The 16,958-nt window shown below is 38.2% G+C and overlaps 1 protein-coding gene across 15 annotated transcripts in view; it reads right to left on the reverse strand.

Moving 5' to 3' along the window:
• The window catches only part of ppfibp2 (PPFIA binding protein 2), a 139,591-nt gene that overhangs the window by 79,906 nt on the left and 42,727 nt on the right, over window positions 1-16,958 (reverse strand). For 13 of the 15 annotated variants that reach the window (XR_010001956.1, XM_062967735.1, XM_062967734.1 and 10 more), the window contains exon 3: window positions 11,107-11,321. Coding sequence is in view for 13 of the 15 variants with exons in the window: in XM_062967735.1 (XP_062823805.1) it covers window positions 11,107-11,321 (215 nt within the window). In the remaining 2 variants the exon portion in view is untranslated. Of the gene's footprint in view, window positions 1-3,526; window positions 3,645-9,855; window positions 9,901-11,106; window positions 11,322-16,958 lie in introns of those variants that run through there. The other 2 variants (XM_062967738.1, XM_062967740.1) reach the window with 2 other exon arrangements.

A 16,958-nucleotide genomic window follows, 5' to 3' on the forward strand; every position in this document is an offset into this window, starting at 1 on the left:
CTTGTTTTCTCCTGCTTTGGAAAGTAGAACACAGAGCAATGGATTCAAATTGCGGGGGGGGGGGGGGGATTCCACCACCATTAGGAAGAACGTTGTGATGGTAGGAGCTATTCAGCAGCGAATGCTGCTGCCTCAACGCGAGGTGGAATCCCTTTCTCTGGAGGGTTTTTAAGTAGAGGCTGGATGGCCATCTGTCAAAAGTGGCTTGATTGTGTGGCATGGGATTATATTGGATGGCCCTTGTGGTCTCTTGTAATTTTATCAATCTATAATTCTATGATTTTATATCACCATGTGTAATGACAAATGACTTAGATGATGGTGAAATAAATCAACACCTAAGGTTGTAGAATCTGAGGGTATACATAACACACATCTATACACATAATAAAAGTGAAAAATGTGTATGTGTGTATGTGGAGGAGGTGTCCACTTACACAGACAGCCTCCTGCCTCCACAAACAACTATAGTTCCCACTGAGTAGGAGACACCAATGGCCCTCCCTCCACTGACATGCAGGTTATAGTGAGCACCATGAACATGTATCCCAAACCCCGCCAGTGTCCTCCACAAACACCATTCTGTCTCCCACCCAAGTGAAGGCTTTCATGTGGGGACAATTTCCCCCAAGATGTTCTGATTTTCCTCCAGAATGGACATCCCAGGGTTCCTTAATTTGCATGACACTGCCCAGTGCCTTTCCTATCCTTTCCTATGGTACACAGTTAACAGACGAATTGATCAGCAACTGAACAAGAGGTTTGGGGAGAACTCACCATGTTTTACAAGAGTTGTACTTGACTTACATCCAGAGAGCACTATTAACCCAACCAATGATGAAATTTGATCAAACTTGCCACAGATAATGGGACTTGCAGTACCTTCACTGATACTGTGACCCCCACCAACAATGGACTGGGACCAAACTTGGCACAGCCCCATGACCAACTGAACATACTGCAGGGGTTAGTGGGAATGGACCTCGATTTTGGGAGTCCAGAAAGCACTGAATCCAGCTGATGTCAGATCTGGACCAAACATGGCACATAGACCCATACAGGCCTGCTTTGGGGGTAATTGACCTCGGATCTGGGAGTTGTAGTTCACCCTGGTCCAGAGAACCCTGAACCCAGCTAATGATGGATCTGGACCAAATTTCAGTGATATTACCTAACATCTGAAAACAAATGATGATTTATTCTAATAACCCAGGCACCGCTGGGTCTCCAAACTAGTACGTAATAAAAGTGAAAATCTGTTTGTATGTATGTGGCACGGGTGTCCATTCACACAGACAGCCTCTGGCCTCCACAAACAGGCTATAGTTCCCTGAGCAGCCACCAAGTCACTCTCTCCCAGGACATTGCAGGTTACAGTAAGTACATCCCAGTGTCCTTTCTCTCTCCATTTGCATGACCTCGCCCACTGCCTCTCCCTTAACCCTTTCCTACCCTTTTCTATGGCACACAGCAAACAGATGAATTGTACAGCTAGAGAGAGGTTAGGGGAGAATTCACCATGATTTATAGGCATTGTAGGGACTGGGATGTATAGTTCATGTATTGTTTTCTACTGATGTTGATGTTTTTATTGGGATAAATGTGTTATTGCTCTGTTATTGTTATTTGATTGTTGTATCGGGCAAGGCCCCATGTAAGCCGCCCCGAGTCCCTTCGGGGAGATGGGGCGGGGTATAAAAATAAAGTTATTATTATTATTCACCTGAAGTCTAAGAGCACTCTGAACCGCACCAACAATGGACTTGGAACTAACTTGGCACACAGACCCAACATGGCCAAATCTGAGTACTGGTGGGGTTTGGGGGTGATTAATCTTGACATCCAGGAGTTACAGTTCACCCGTATTCAGAGAACACTGAACCCAAAAAGTGATGGATCTGGACCAAACTTGGCACACAGAACCAACATGGCTAACTGTGAATACTGGCAGGCTTTGTGAGTGATTGACCTTGGCATAAGAGAGTTATAGTTCACCTGTATTCAGAGAATTCTGAATCCAGCAGATAACGGATCTCGAACAAACTTGCCACAAAGACTCAGCATGGCCAGCTGTGAGTCTTGACAGGTGTTTCAGGAAGATTGCCCCGGGATTCTGGGAGTTGTAGTTCACCCTTGCCCAGAGAGCACTGAACCCAGCCAACGATGGATGTGAACCACACTTGCCACACAGACCCAACAAGGCCAACTTTGTATACTGGCAAGGTTTGGGGGTGAATGAATTTAGCACCCGGGAGCTATAGACCTCATATTCAGAAAACTCTGAACCCAGCCAATATCAGATCTGGACCAAACTTGGCACAAAGACCCAACATGGCCAACTGTGAATACTGGCACGGTTTTGGGGTGAATGCCCTGGGAATCTGGGAGTTGTAGTTCACTCTTATGCAGAGAACATTGAACCCAGCAGATGACAGATCTGGACCAAATTTGGCACACAGATCCAACATGGGCTACTGTGAATACTGGGGGAGTTTTTGGAGGACTGACCCAAGATTTTTGGCAATTGTACTTCACCCACATCCTTATGCATTTTCAACCTGGGGTCTCCAGATGTTTTTGGCCTTCAACTCCCAGAAACCCTAACAGCTGGAAAACTGGCTGGGATTTCTGGGAGTTGTTGGCCAAAAATATTTGGGGACCCCAGGTTGAGAACCACTGTTCTAATGGGAGCATTCATAAAAACAACAGGAAAGACTGAGCTTTTCTCTGAGACATAACGTAACCTGACCAAACCGATACTACCTAACACCCAAAAACAATCAAGGCCAATTTGGGGTTATTTGTTTAAACTACTCTTGAAAATGTAGCTCAGTTCCAGTCCTCTCCAGAGACAGAGTATGGCTACAAGAGTGGATTCTAAAGCACTGGTTGTTGATAATTCTGAGTGAAGGACCTCGAATTTCTCCCACTCACTGCATTTAAACATGTCAATTAAGTCCAGCTTGCCCTATCCAGAAGGGCAAGCTAGAAAACTAGCAAAGCAACTTTCTTGCTTGCCAAGCTGAACATTCAGTCACGTGAACGCAAATTCTCTGTCAAAAATAATTGTTTAAAGTATATAGCATACCTCTTTCTGGCTTGGTTCAGATTCCATGCAACTGCACCTTGATTTTTCTTGCTGTTCTTCTTGTGAGCCAAAACGGAAATTAGAAATTTGGAGGCTTTTATCTGGCACTCCTGTCAGTACTCTTTATTGGTTAGGAATGCTCTCGGTTAGGAATGCTGAGGAAGTACATTCCACTGAGTCACAAACTACCTGATACCTGCACCTTAGTTTTATGCCATGCTTGAGCTTTGGCCCCATGTAACCTCAAGATATTTCAGTATTAATCTGAACATTATTCCATTTTTAAACAAACTGAATAGTGTGTACAGTGTTCAAAGATCATCTCTATAAGCAATGTATTTTAATTAAGCCATGCCATTTGTTCCTTTTGATCACAATCTGCATTTTTAGTTTTTGAAATACATTTGCCTACAATTATTAATGTATTTATTTACTTACGATTTCAGAACTGCACTGAAAAGGGAATAACCTTTCCTCACTTGGTATATTCTTTTAATATTTTGCTCTCATTGAGAAGTGTACTGTCATCCCTCCATGTCAGAAAATAAAAGTAAACCGCAATTGTACAAACTGGCTGTAACTTCCTGGAACATAATCTCAAAGAGTTAACCCTTGAGTTTACAAAACCAGTGAACTGAAATCCTTTGTTTCTTTGCCTGCATGAATGAATGAGCTCCTTCACACTCTTTTAGATGTTTCATTTCTTTTTTTTTCTATTTCTTGTAGTTATATCTATTTGAAACATTTATACATTGCTATTTCACTCTAAGACATTTCCCAAGGTAGTTTTCAGTTCAAACATAAATACAATCACAGGGTTGAAACTCTATCATGAAGTCAACAAACAATATAGTAAAACAAGGTCTAACTAAAAGGACAGCAAACACAGATAATATCAGGCACATCACTCATCTCCAAATGCCCTAAAGATTAAGGCAGTATTTACTATAATGTTTCTTTAAGAATTAATCAGCATAGGAAAGATGTTCAACAGAACAAATGCTCCAGCAAAAAACACCTGACATAGTTGGTTTTAGGACAGAGATTTAGTTTATTATTCGGGAATGTTATTAAGGTCAGCAGGAGATCACAGAAAAAGGAACTAAGACAACTGGTAGTCCAGTACCAAAAAACAAAACAAAACCCAGCTTTAGAATCAGGATAACAAATTGAGCCAAAGAAATGTAACAATCTTAAAGTCTTAAACATGTGACCTGCAGAATAGTGAGACACACACAGGAATCCTATATATTCAATTCCTTTTCAGTTCCATTATAAAAGCAGGTGATATATGAGCCCTGGAGCCCTGGTGGCACAGCGGATTAAACCACTGAGCTGCTGAATTTGCTGACTGAAAGGTCGGCGGTTCGAATCTGGGGAGTGGGGTGAGCTCCCGCTGTTAGGCCCAGATTCTGCCAACCTAGCAGTTCAAAAACATGCACATGTGAGTAGATCAATACATACTGCTCCAGCAGGAAAGTAATGGCACTCCATTCAGTCATGCCAGCCACATGACCTTGGAGGTGTCTACAGACAATGCTAGCTCTTTGGCTTAGAAATGGAGATGAACACTAACCTCCAGAGTTGGACACGACTAGACTTAATGTCAGGGGAAAACCTTTACCTTTACTTATATGAGTCTTAGTCAAACAGGAGAGTTGTGGGGCACTCAGACAATCTCTTTTCATAAAATTGTGCACAACTAATCACATCTTCCCTACATTTATGTAAGGAACTTAAGGCAAAAACCTCACTGCTGAATCTCTCTCAACTACACTATTTACCCTATTTATTGGACGTGTGTAAAATCACTCTTAAAGAAATTGGTGTGCCATAACATTTGACTCTCCTGATGCTCAATCAATCAGAAAAGAGACTAAAGTCAAGGAACCATAAGAGGACTAGGGTTGAATCCACACTAAGGAAGTGTTCCAGCTCCACTGTATAGTGCCCATAGCCTGGTTTGATTCCTTTACTGCCACACATAGTTATTTTAAACCCAACTGAAATTGTTTTGGAAAGCCACACAGAATCATAAAGTTGGAAGAGACCACAAGAGCCAATCAATCCAAACCACTGTCATGAAGTAATACTCAACAGAACTCCCATTACCTAGCCACACCAGTGCAAGGGTGTTTCTACTGTACGCATGTGGGTAACAAAACACTTCACTATTTCATTCACTCACCAAAAGGGTGTAAACATTACCAGATACCTGTTCAAGTACCAACATTTCACAACAAACAGAATATTAAAATAGTTTTTCTTAGTAGCAGAGACAGCCCAAAGACTCTAATTAGAACAATGTAAAAATATATCATGTCAGAAATGGGGATGAAATTATTATTGTTGTTGTTGTTGTTGTTGTTATTATTATTATTATTATAGTTATTATAGTTATTATTACTATATTTCCCATTTGCCTCTCTGTGTGGCTCAAGGCAGGGCACAATATAGCTAAAACACATCATATAATCATAAAAACACTATATAAAATATACATATTAAAATGTATTTCTATAATATATATATATATTAAAATACACACAGAAGACAGATTAAAATACAATAAACACAAGATGTGAGTTTAAAATTAATAATTAAAATTGACTGGGTAGACCTGCCGGAAGAGATGGGTCTTCAGATGTGTTTGAAATTCCAACAGTTCATTTAGCTGTCAGATCTCTTCTGGCAGGTCATCCACAGTCTTATACACTTTCTGATACATTACTGTTGGAAGCAAATACTGTATTTCACTGCATAATAATCGTCATCACGTAATAGAGTCGTCATCATGTAATAGTTGCACTCCCATTTTGGGGACCCAGTTTTGGTATTTTTCTTTTTCTTGCATAATAAGTCACACATTGACTTACCGATATAAGCCTCCATCCACTCACCCAGCTGCCTCCCCAGCCATCCACTGATCCGCCCACCCATAAACTCACCTGCCCAATTTCCTAATGAAATAATAATAATAATAATAATAATAATAATAATAATAATAATAATAATAATAATAATAATTATTATTATTATTTCATTAGGAAATTATTATTATTATTCCGCTTGTTTCCCCCAAAGGAGACTCAAAGCGGCAAAATGAATAAAACAAGTTGGTCTAGTGGATTTCAGTGTATGCTAACTTTTATTTTCTTCAGGATCTAACTTGACAAAAGCTTTCTTAAAGGAAAATGTTGCACAAATGGGTAAAAAATGCAAAATTAACTGTATCTGCAGTTTGGTATCTTTAATCTTTGCTTCTAAAAGATTATTTTATCAAAATACACATTGGCTTGAGAAAATTGAATCTAAAGAACATAACCGGCAGTAATCAGATCACATTTCCTTTCTCCATCCAGCTGTGAGTCTTCACTTTTTCTTTTTCAAGTGAAGTGAAGACTCACAGCTGTATATTCATTTTAGAGCAATAGCTGTATCAGGAACTTGCTCTGTTTATACTATCATCAATGCAATAATGGTATCATTACTAATACATACCCTTCAGCATTTCACAGATGAAAACTGTGATGTGTGGCCAAGCAACATCAAAGTGTAACCAAAATGGCAAAAAGTTAGGGATAACACACAGGTTAAGAGAGGCTGCAGCAATTTATTTTTGCCTGAGCCTATTCTGCTCTTCCCTCTGCTGAGTTACTTGAATGCAAACTAATTTTACATATTGAAATCAGTTTGTACTAACTGAAGTAAGCAGAAGACAAAGAGGGGAGGAGAAAATGTGACATTTTAAAAACAGTTGAAGATTAATTTGGACTGTCTTTGCCAAATCAATATAGTTGTAGGGTATGCTACCATTTTACCTTTTCCCTACTACTATTTCTACTTAAAATAGATTAAAGGACAGCAATCATGTTGTTTTGTCTTAAAGAACTATAATGCAACACTAAACATGCAAACAGAGACTCTGATCACCAGTTCGGCAGATCATTTACTAACTAAACAGATCACAATGGCTTTGACCCTGTAAATGTGTAGCCATATTTGACCTAGTAACCTATAGGTGAAAGGTACTAGTCATATTACCAGGTTTTAGTGTTGCATTAAAGTTGCTCTCCAGTCACCTCATGTGCATGAATATATAGAGGAGAAGGGGGAATCATTACTATCGACACTGAATTCTAAATTTGCTTGTTTTAAAATCCAGAAGTAGATATTAGCAAGAAAGTTGGTTGAAAGGGATATATTCTGCAGATATTTCAAAGCATTTTAAAATTTTAAAATATTTCACGGAGATTGGCTTTATGAAGCTCTAAAACCCTTGACTTGTAATATCTCACAGACAATTATTTCTGAACCATCACGTTATAGATAGCATAAGAAGTCTAGTCTCCAAGTCAAGATAAGTAACAGTTCCACTATATTCTGCACTGGCCAAGATTAACCAGGAGTACTGCATGTAGTCTGGGTAGCTCATTTTAAGAAGCGGTACAGCCACTGAACCAATTATTTAGAGAGGTGTGGGGATTTCCTTCTCTGGATATCTTCAAATAGAGGCTGGACACAGTGGACAGTTACTTGCTGAGGATACTTTGACTGGAAAATCTGCATTTAGCAGGAGGTTGGACTGCATGGCCTATGAGACCCCTCAATTCTATGACAATGAAGAAGGTAAAACCAATTTCAGCAAATACTTATATGAAAATATTTAGTAAGTATTAATTTTTCTACTTGTTTTCTAATTCTTATTAACAAGATAGAACTCTTATTTTGAACGCTTATTCAGTGCACATTGAAAGACATGATGCAGCAAACCATGTCAAATAGTCTGTTTACTATTACATAGTAGTTGTAGCTGGAGGAGTCAGGTTGTTGTCATCATCCTCATCATCATCAATATAGCACTACAATATCAATATGCATAGTTATATTCAGCTAACAGGGGGTTACTGCTTAGGATGGCAGAGGTTTATCAGGAGATATACCCTTTGTCAATCAAGCTCCACAGTGTTACTAGAGTATTGTGGCTGTTGCTTTTTCCTTTCAGGCTGTATGTGGCTGTTGCTCTTTCCTTTCAGGCTCTCCCTGGAGTGCTAACGATAGGAATGCGGAAGGGTGGTAGGAGCTGATATCCAAATGATCAAATGTCCCTTTCTTAACCATAGAGAAAGGTCAATTTCTGTGTAAATGGCAATGGAACCTTGTGTTTTCCTAGCTGGTTGTCAGTTTCAAGGTGTCTCTGGAATTTGCAACTTTCTAAACTAGGTCCTGAAGGATGCTCCAAGATATGATACCCAGAAACCTAATGTGATCCTTCTTACTTTAAAATAAAACTTTTCTACACTCCCTGTTAAATATCAAAGTGTTTTTTGCTACTGAGTACACTGACAGGTTTATTTCTTTTTCGAGGGGAGGGAAGGGAAAAGTGGTTTTATTTTGGGTTACTCACATCTCTGCCTTCCACTGGGAAAAGTGGAGAAAATGATACTGGGAAGTGTGTATGGAGAAACGAGGAGATCCTGAGAAAGGAAGGCAATGGGTAATTACTCTGATGGAAACTGGCTGGGAAGACAGCAGCAGCAATGAACCCAAGCAAAAAGGGAAGGTCAAGGATCTCCCTTCCCCACTGGTTGTCAGTTCTAAAATAAAGGGATCTTTATTATCAGAAAGCACACAAAATGACCAAGTATCACTGGGATTACAAAATCACCAAGTATAATGGCGCTCCATGCAGTCATGCTGGCCATATGACCTTGGAAGTGTCTATGGACAACGCCAGTTCTTCGGCTTAGAAATGGAGATGAGCACCAACCTCCAAAGTCGGACACAACTAGACTTAATGTTAGGGGAAAACCTTTACCTTATCACTGAGATAGTTTAAAAATGACAAAAGCTTGCCAATTAGCAATCTGTCCCACCCTTTTCCCACAAACCCACCCTGATCTTGATGATTATATTACATTTATTTATACCCTGCTTTATCTCCCCAAAGGGGATTATACATACATAGCAAAACATTGCAATAGTTATGAGGTAAGTGCAGTTTCTTTTTCTGTGTGGGTAGTCTCTTCAAACCTAAGAGGATGGTCCTAGAAGAGAGCCAGCATTTTAACATATCAATAAAAAACTTTTAATCTCAAAAACTGATAAGGATCAGTGTCTTCAATGAAAAAAGGCTATGCAAAATGTAGTCTACCATTTGCATCCTGCCAGACTAACCTAAAATACGAAGTCAAAGTGGTTATACTCTAAGTGAAATTAGCTTTCCAGTTTTATTTTTTTAAAATAACCAACATATCAGATATTAGTAGATCTTCAAAATTTCTTTTCCTGCTGAAAGGAACCTATAGAACCAATCCAATATGTGGTAATGTTAGGTTTCTTATATATATTGACGCTACACAATGTAAATAAGGAAACGTATATATTTGTAAGCTTGTTCAGACTGGATGCTTTATTGAAATCAATACAACTAAAACAATAAGAGCAGTATGACAAATATCATTTAGACAAAAAATAGTTATTCATTTTCTTGTGGTTTTTCAATATTGGGTAATTTCCTGTTCAGGAAAGTACTAGCTGAGAACACATTAATTTATCTGTAATATTATCACAGAACAAGTCAGATGTCAAACTGAATAATGCCTTTCCCCTTACTGGTAAATTTTTAATTAGGATTAAAAGTACAACAAAGGAAGCAAACAATAAAAATAAAAATCAAAGACCATTAGATTAATGGTTCACGGCTTGTAGTAATGTACGTAAGTTCTATTGTAAAAAACATTTTCCATGAATTGCTAGATACGCACCTTGTGATAAAATTCTAAGCTCTCTGCCATGGGATGCAATTTTCAAACATAAATCCACATTCCCTTAGATGAATTGTCCAACTTCATATAGTAAAGCCATAACTAGTAAAAGCTAAAGTGAAGAAGAAATAAAAATTCTATTCAAAACTAAAGTGCTTTGAAATCTGCACCAGCGACCAATTCTCAGTGTTACATTCCTAATTGTGATGCAAAACCATAAAGCAAGAAAACTCAAGCCAGATCATTTTCTTAACAATCAAACTGAGTGTTCCAAAGTGTTAGCGCACATTAACTTGTTCCAAAGTGCTTGGACATATGAACTGGCAAGAAAAAAAAGTCTATCTTGTATTCTAGGAACTTTTTCACAAACAGTAACACAGACCAAATCCATAAAACCGCTGTAATATCATCCGGCTCTGTCTCCTGGTCTTGAATAGGATCCTTGAATTCTATCTAGCTGCCACCATCCACTAATTCACACCACATGACTCAATAACTTAGTTGGAAGTTACTAGAGTTACTATGGGTTCAACCTATATTTTTCCCACCCTTGATTGTACAGAGACTTGGCCTCTGTCTCCCACGAGAGAAGAGAATTCTATGCACATACATCAAGCACAGACATGTAAAGACGGAACTGAGGAGATATTTTAAGGAAAGCTTTTATTCTACGCAAGCAATCTTATTTAAGCTAATTATCTTGTACACAAAGTAGTACGCAGAAGTAGTTAATATTACAAAAAAGTCCAAGTCATATTCAGCAGAAGGAAGAAAGAAACATAAGCTATAATGCAACTAGTTAAATATTCCTACTGTACACACAGTACATACAGAGGGTATTCTGGGGTATTTGGATATTCATGAAAAGCTGGGAATCTGGATCTCTTGGTCCAGCATATCATCAAGCTTTCCCACCTCTGCATCAGTCCTAAAGTAGCAAGTCTCTCTTGTAACTGGGGGCACCTTGTTTTTCCAACTTCTCATCTTGGAAGCACCTTGAGTCCAAGAAGGACAGGCTAAAGTAGAATCCTGCTCAATCTTTGTTTATTGCCATGCATACCACAATCATACACTTCTCTAGCACTTCTTGGCAGCTAGACAGAGTATAAGGAGAAAAGGACAAGGGAGCTGCATGGTTTTTTTTTTTAAAAAAAAACTTTCATATAAAGGGGCTTTGAAGTCAGGGGCTTTGTTAACTGACACACACACAATTCAATACATTTGCAAATTCTTATTTCCCCTGCTACTTACCAGATTTTCCTCCAGCCAATCATGTATACAAGCTGCTGTAGTCCCTGGTATTTGATTTCGTAAAGCTTCTCTTTCTTGAGGATCCTTGAGCATCTCTAGGGCCACCTTCAATTCTTCTAAGAGGTGCAGGATTTGGAGTGTGCCAAAATACACTGACTGTGCAGGTGACACCATATCGTAGACACCATTTGTATAGTCTGCAGCTGCTTTAGTGCCTAAAAGAAAAACAACATAATTCAGAGAGAAATATGGTAATTCAGTTTTTATATATGCAAAATATTCCTGGCCAATAATAATAATAATAATAATAATAATCATCATCATCATCATCATCATCCCAAGTCCTAAACACTTGGGAAATGTTCGACTTGTGATTCTGTGATACAAAATCCAACATATATATTTCATTTGCTGTCTCATATTCTGTCTTTGTGTCAATAACAATATAATAATAATAATAATAATAATAATAATAATAATAATAATAATACCAACAACAACATGCCCTGGCAGAATATGTAAAGCAAAGTGAAGACCCTGCTTTGATTGAAGTCAAAAATCAGAAACTCCTCAAAGCACAGCAGACAAAAAAAAGTACAAGAAAACTGCACTACAAACTAGAGCTGACAGCTGGCACAACAAAACATTGCATGGAAAGTTCTTTGACAAAATTGAAGGAAAAGCTGATAAGGAGAAGACCCAGCTATGGCTCACAAATGGGACCCTGAGGAAGGAGACAGAAGGCCTGATCCTTGCAGCCCAAGAGCAAGCCATCAGAACAAATGCAATTAAGGCCAAGATCGAAAAATCAGCTGATGACCCAAAATGCAGACTCTGCAAGGAAACAGACGAAACCATTGATCATATCCTCAGCTGCTGTAAGAAAATCGCACAGACAGACTACAAACAGAGGCACAACTATGTGGCCCAAATGATTCATTGGAATTTATGCCTCAAGTACCACCTGCCAGCAGCAAAGAACTGGTGGGATCACAAACCTGCAAAAGTATTAGAAAATGAGCATGCAAAGATACTGTGGGACTTCCGAATCCAGACTGACAAAGTTCTAGAACACAACACACCAGACATCACAGTTGTGGAAAAGAAAAAGGTTTGGATCATTGATGTTGCCATCCTAGGTGACAGTTGCATTGACGAAAAACAACAGGAAAAACTCAGCCGCTATCAGGACCTCAAGATTGAACTTCAAAGACTCTGGCAGAAACCAGTGCAGGTGGTCCCGGTGGTGATGGGCACACTGGGTGCCGTGCCAAAAGATCACAGCCGGCATTTGGAAACAATAGACATTGACAAAATTATGATCTGTCAACTGCAAAAGGCCACCCTACTGGGATCTGTGCGCATCATCCGAAAATACATCACACAGTCCTAGACACTTGGGTGGTGTTCGACTTGTGATTTTATGATATGAAATCCAGCATGTCTATCTTGTTTGCTGTGTCATAATAATAATAATAATAATTTATTACTGACTACTCCTTATGGCTTAAGGCGACGCACAACTTAGTTATAATACATTATAATACTAAAATACATTCCATAAAAAGACATATTATAACATTTCTACACACAGAACAAAACTTAAAAATGAAGTGCATTCCATTTGAATCCATATACTGCATTTTTCAATTACAAGATACATCGATTCTAAGATACATCCCATTTTTAGAGTTGTTTATATAGGAAAAAGTGTCTTAGAATGGAAGACATATAGCATGTCCAAAATGTATCTTGACTTTTTAAAAGAACAATGACAAATCATTACAATTTATCACTGTACATCAAACAATGATTACAAATACAAACAGCAAATCTATCAACAAGGAGAATTAAACCAATATGCACTTCTGCATTAAAAGTCTTCCCCAAGATGCAAGACATCTTCCTTTTTAAAGGTACTTAATTAGACTTGAATTATCTTTCAGTTGTATCTCTTCAGTGGTGTCAATGGAACTATAAAGGTAAAGATTCTATTGTATTATAATAAAAACACATATACATTATATGAAGTGTCCCAAAGTAGGGTTGGGTAAAAAAGGTAATTGGATCCAGCCCTAACATTTTTTACTTTCTTTTCTACCATTTCTGCTGACAAAACTCAAGCTGAAAGAATGTCCAGCTGTTGACGTATTCCGAAGTGAAAGGAAAATCCAAAGCTACACAATACATATTATAGGAACATAGGATGTGAGAAGTAGGGAGAAGTTAGACACTGTAAATCAAGAAATGAAATGCATTGCCATTTCTTGGGATGAGTGGGATGAGTGCAGCTGTACGAAGACCTCTTCAAAATTCAGGATTATCTGATTACATGCCTATGCCTTCAAAAAAGACAACAATGACTGGCATGATAGAAGTCAGCAGGAAAAGAGAAAGCTCCCACTACAGGTGGATAGACTCAAGCAAGTAAGGCTTAGCCCTGAGCATATGAGTCCTGAACAGGGGTGTTGATGGCAGGACAACTTGGAGATCTCTCAATCCCAAAATGACTTGAAAGCAGCTAATAGGAACAAATGTGTGTGTGTGGGGGTGGGGGGGTGGGGGTTGCATAATTTTTATGCAAAATAGCTATCCAGACAATAAACCATACATCAGAACTCTGAAAACAGGGGAAGTGAACCCTATCTTAAAAACTGAACCTATAAAGAAAACATTTTAAAAGCTCACAATTAAAAAAAATCAAACTTGCATAGAACAAACTTCCTTAGAGCTTTTTAATTTTACTTACTCTTTCGCATTACTCCAAGTTAACTGATCTTTAATTTACTTTCAGTTTGTTCATACTCATTCTATGATAGATACCAAAAATGTTTTGAATCCTGAAGAGGGAAAAGAGGACCCTGCTATAGTTCCTAACAACCATTAGATGTCACTATCATTTAAGAGACGTCTACAGAAAACAATCTGTAATATGTTATTATGCTAATAAAATTAAGCACGTTTATTTTAAATAATCAATAAATACTTCTAGTTCAACACAATTGCTCTAATGAATTCATGTGCGTGAATTACTGTTGCCAGGTTTTCAATATGGAAATAAGGTACTTTAAAATTCATGAAAATCAGGAAGTTATATTAACAAGTTTATGATCATCTTAAATACAAAATGAAAATATTGAATTTAGTTGATTTAGCCATGTACAGTATTTTTCTGTAAAATTATCATATTGTCGACCTTCATAAAATGGCTCTTGCATAGTTAAAAACCAAATAAAATTCAGTATTATTAAAACTCAAGCAAGAAACACTTTGGATATAAACAACCACACTATTATTAGGTAAAAGCATCCCCAGAACAGTTGACTGTAATATCAGAAATTAATCTTGCCCATATTTTCAGTGCTGCCAGAGGAAAAAGAGACATCTTGTGAGTAACCACAGGGTTACTGTCAGCCAAGAGATGGAAAATCTTTTCTGGAACCATGTTGGATTTTAGTTCTTGTCTCCGAATACAGAGAGCAGCAAAACAAATAATGAGGCAAATCCTAAATTTCTGGGTCCCCACAAACACACGGACGAAGACCCAGAGGGGTACCTAAGTATCTGTCATCAATCACTGTTGTGGGCATACTTTGAAAACAAAGGACTGTGGGGGCTTGCTTAAGTTTTGGAACTTTAAGCCTAGTCAGATAGATAGTCCATTTGTGGTCAAGTTTGTACAATATAAACCAACTGGAAAACTTGGAATAATTAATAGCCTGCCTATTCTGGTGAACACCATGATTAAAAAAAAAAACATTCATTAAGCTTCTCTCTTGAGTTTAGGATAGAGAGGTTATCAGACAGAGTAGGATGGAATTCAAACAACTTCTGATATCTTGTATTCCAGACTTTGCATTTTGCTAGCTTCAAAATATCCCTTGGGAGAAACCTAACTGAGGAATCTTTTACACTTCTCCGAAGGGTAAAGTGTATACAGGATCTAAGACTAGATAAGTAGATTCTAATTTACCTAGTCCAGACCCTGGCAGTTTAGTTATTAGATATGTCTAGCACTAACTAGATTGATACAGTGATTGACACAGCATTAGCCTTGAATCCGAGTGATACAGGGGAAGAAGGGAGAAGGGGTCACAGGATGTAGCCTTTTGTCCCTTTCATTTTAACTTTAAAGAGGGATCAAAGGGGATTTAAATGGGTCACTGTATTTAAGATGGTGTACATAATTTAATTTCTAGGTTGCTAAATGCTGTTAGGGACTCAAGTCACCCAACTTCCATTTTCCTGCTCATGTATTTTAGAGTCCATTTAGTATGTTCAGAGTTTGACAGACTTCACCTGTCTCTAATAGTCTACTGCAATTCAATGATCAGAACTCCCCTCCTCCCATATCATTGCATTCTTCTGTCTTGAAAGCTTCAAATCTGTCCTTTAAACAGAAAGGCAAAATTGTACAAATATCTAAGCAAAACATCTATCAGAGTAATCAGACAAATGAACCTAACATCAATGTTCTGGCGATTCCTATTCATTACTAAATACAGAGATGTTTCTGAAACAAATTGCTATGATTCTAAGTGTCACACCCAACAGAGGGTTCGTTTTCCAAAAAACAAGGCTATTGAAACATTATCTCAGCTAGACCATGTGGTCCAGCATGTGGGTTGCTTGTGCTGAATGGCGAGGCACTTCTCCATTGGATTCAGTGGCCCATGAATTAATCATATTTGTCCATCATAAAACAGTATTCTAATTATGTACACAAGGATTACCCAAAAACTACAGTAGTGTTTGATGAATATGCAGATTTGTTGATATGTGTCATAAAGGACATGACACATATCAGCAGATCTAGAAGACCTGATGTAGAATTGATCTTCACTCGTGGAATGAAACAAACTGAAGAACAGCGAACAATAACACCTTTTGTACAAATCAAACAGTGACTCATCACTGTACTTACAACACATCTGAAATACAATGGAATTCCAGTCCTTCAAGCTACTTTTCATTGTTCAAACACCTGTCAAGCTAATCCTGTCCACTGACATCATCAGTAATAGATGACATTAATTTGTTCATCCTGCTTTCATGCTAACAAAACGAAAAAAGCGTGGCCTCAAAGCCTTGAAAAATTACAATGTCACAAAAAGAAGAAATAACGTATTGCACATGCAACTTTGGTTATTACAGGCCCCCCAGGGAAAGGGCTTAGTGAAAACAGGAATAGTGAAAGCTTTGTTGTTCATTGATCATACACTGGTTAAGAAAGCAATAAAGCAAGCAAGCAAGCTCGCTCTAGGAATCCTCCATAATATTATCATCATCGCCAATCACTTGTGTCCGAGTAGGGTGGCCTTCCAGGTGTATGGTCTTGGCGGTGGGTCTGTAGGTGACTGTGGAGACCTATTCTTGACGCGCATGTTCTTCCACAGTGAGGACATCAGTTTCCAAATGGAAGGTGGTCCTGGTCAGGGTTAACTTGACACGCCTTCCTCTTGATGCGTTTCTTCCTTTCGCCCTCCATTCATGCCTCTTCGAATTTCACAGCACTACTGGTAACAGCTAATAATAGATTATTATGGTCACTAAGTATCCTCTGAGAATGTTATTAGGTCTTCACTGTTTCTTCAGCCAGAACAAAGGACACCTGTATATGCCCCAATACCAAAGTTTTAAAATACATTACAGTAGAGTCTCACTTATCCAAGCTAAACGGGCCGGCAGAAGCTTGGATAAGCGAATATCTTGGATAATAAAGAGGGATTAAGGAAAAGCCTATTAAACATCAAATTAGGTTATGATTTTACAAATCAAACATCAAAACATCATGTTATACAACAAATTTGACATAAAAAGTAGTTCAATAAGCAGTAATGTTATGTTGTAAT

Source organism: Anolis carolinensis, chromosome 1 (assembly GCF_035594765.1).
Source record: "Anolis carolinensis isolate JA03-04 chromosome 1, rAnoCar3.1.pri, whole genome shotgun sequence".
Classification (NCBI taxonomy): domain Eukaryota; kingdom Metazoa; phylum Chordata; class Lepidosauria; order Squamata; family Dactyloidae; genus Anolis; species Anolis carolinensis.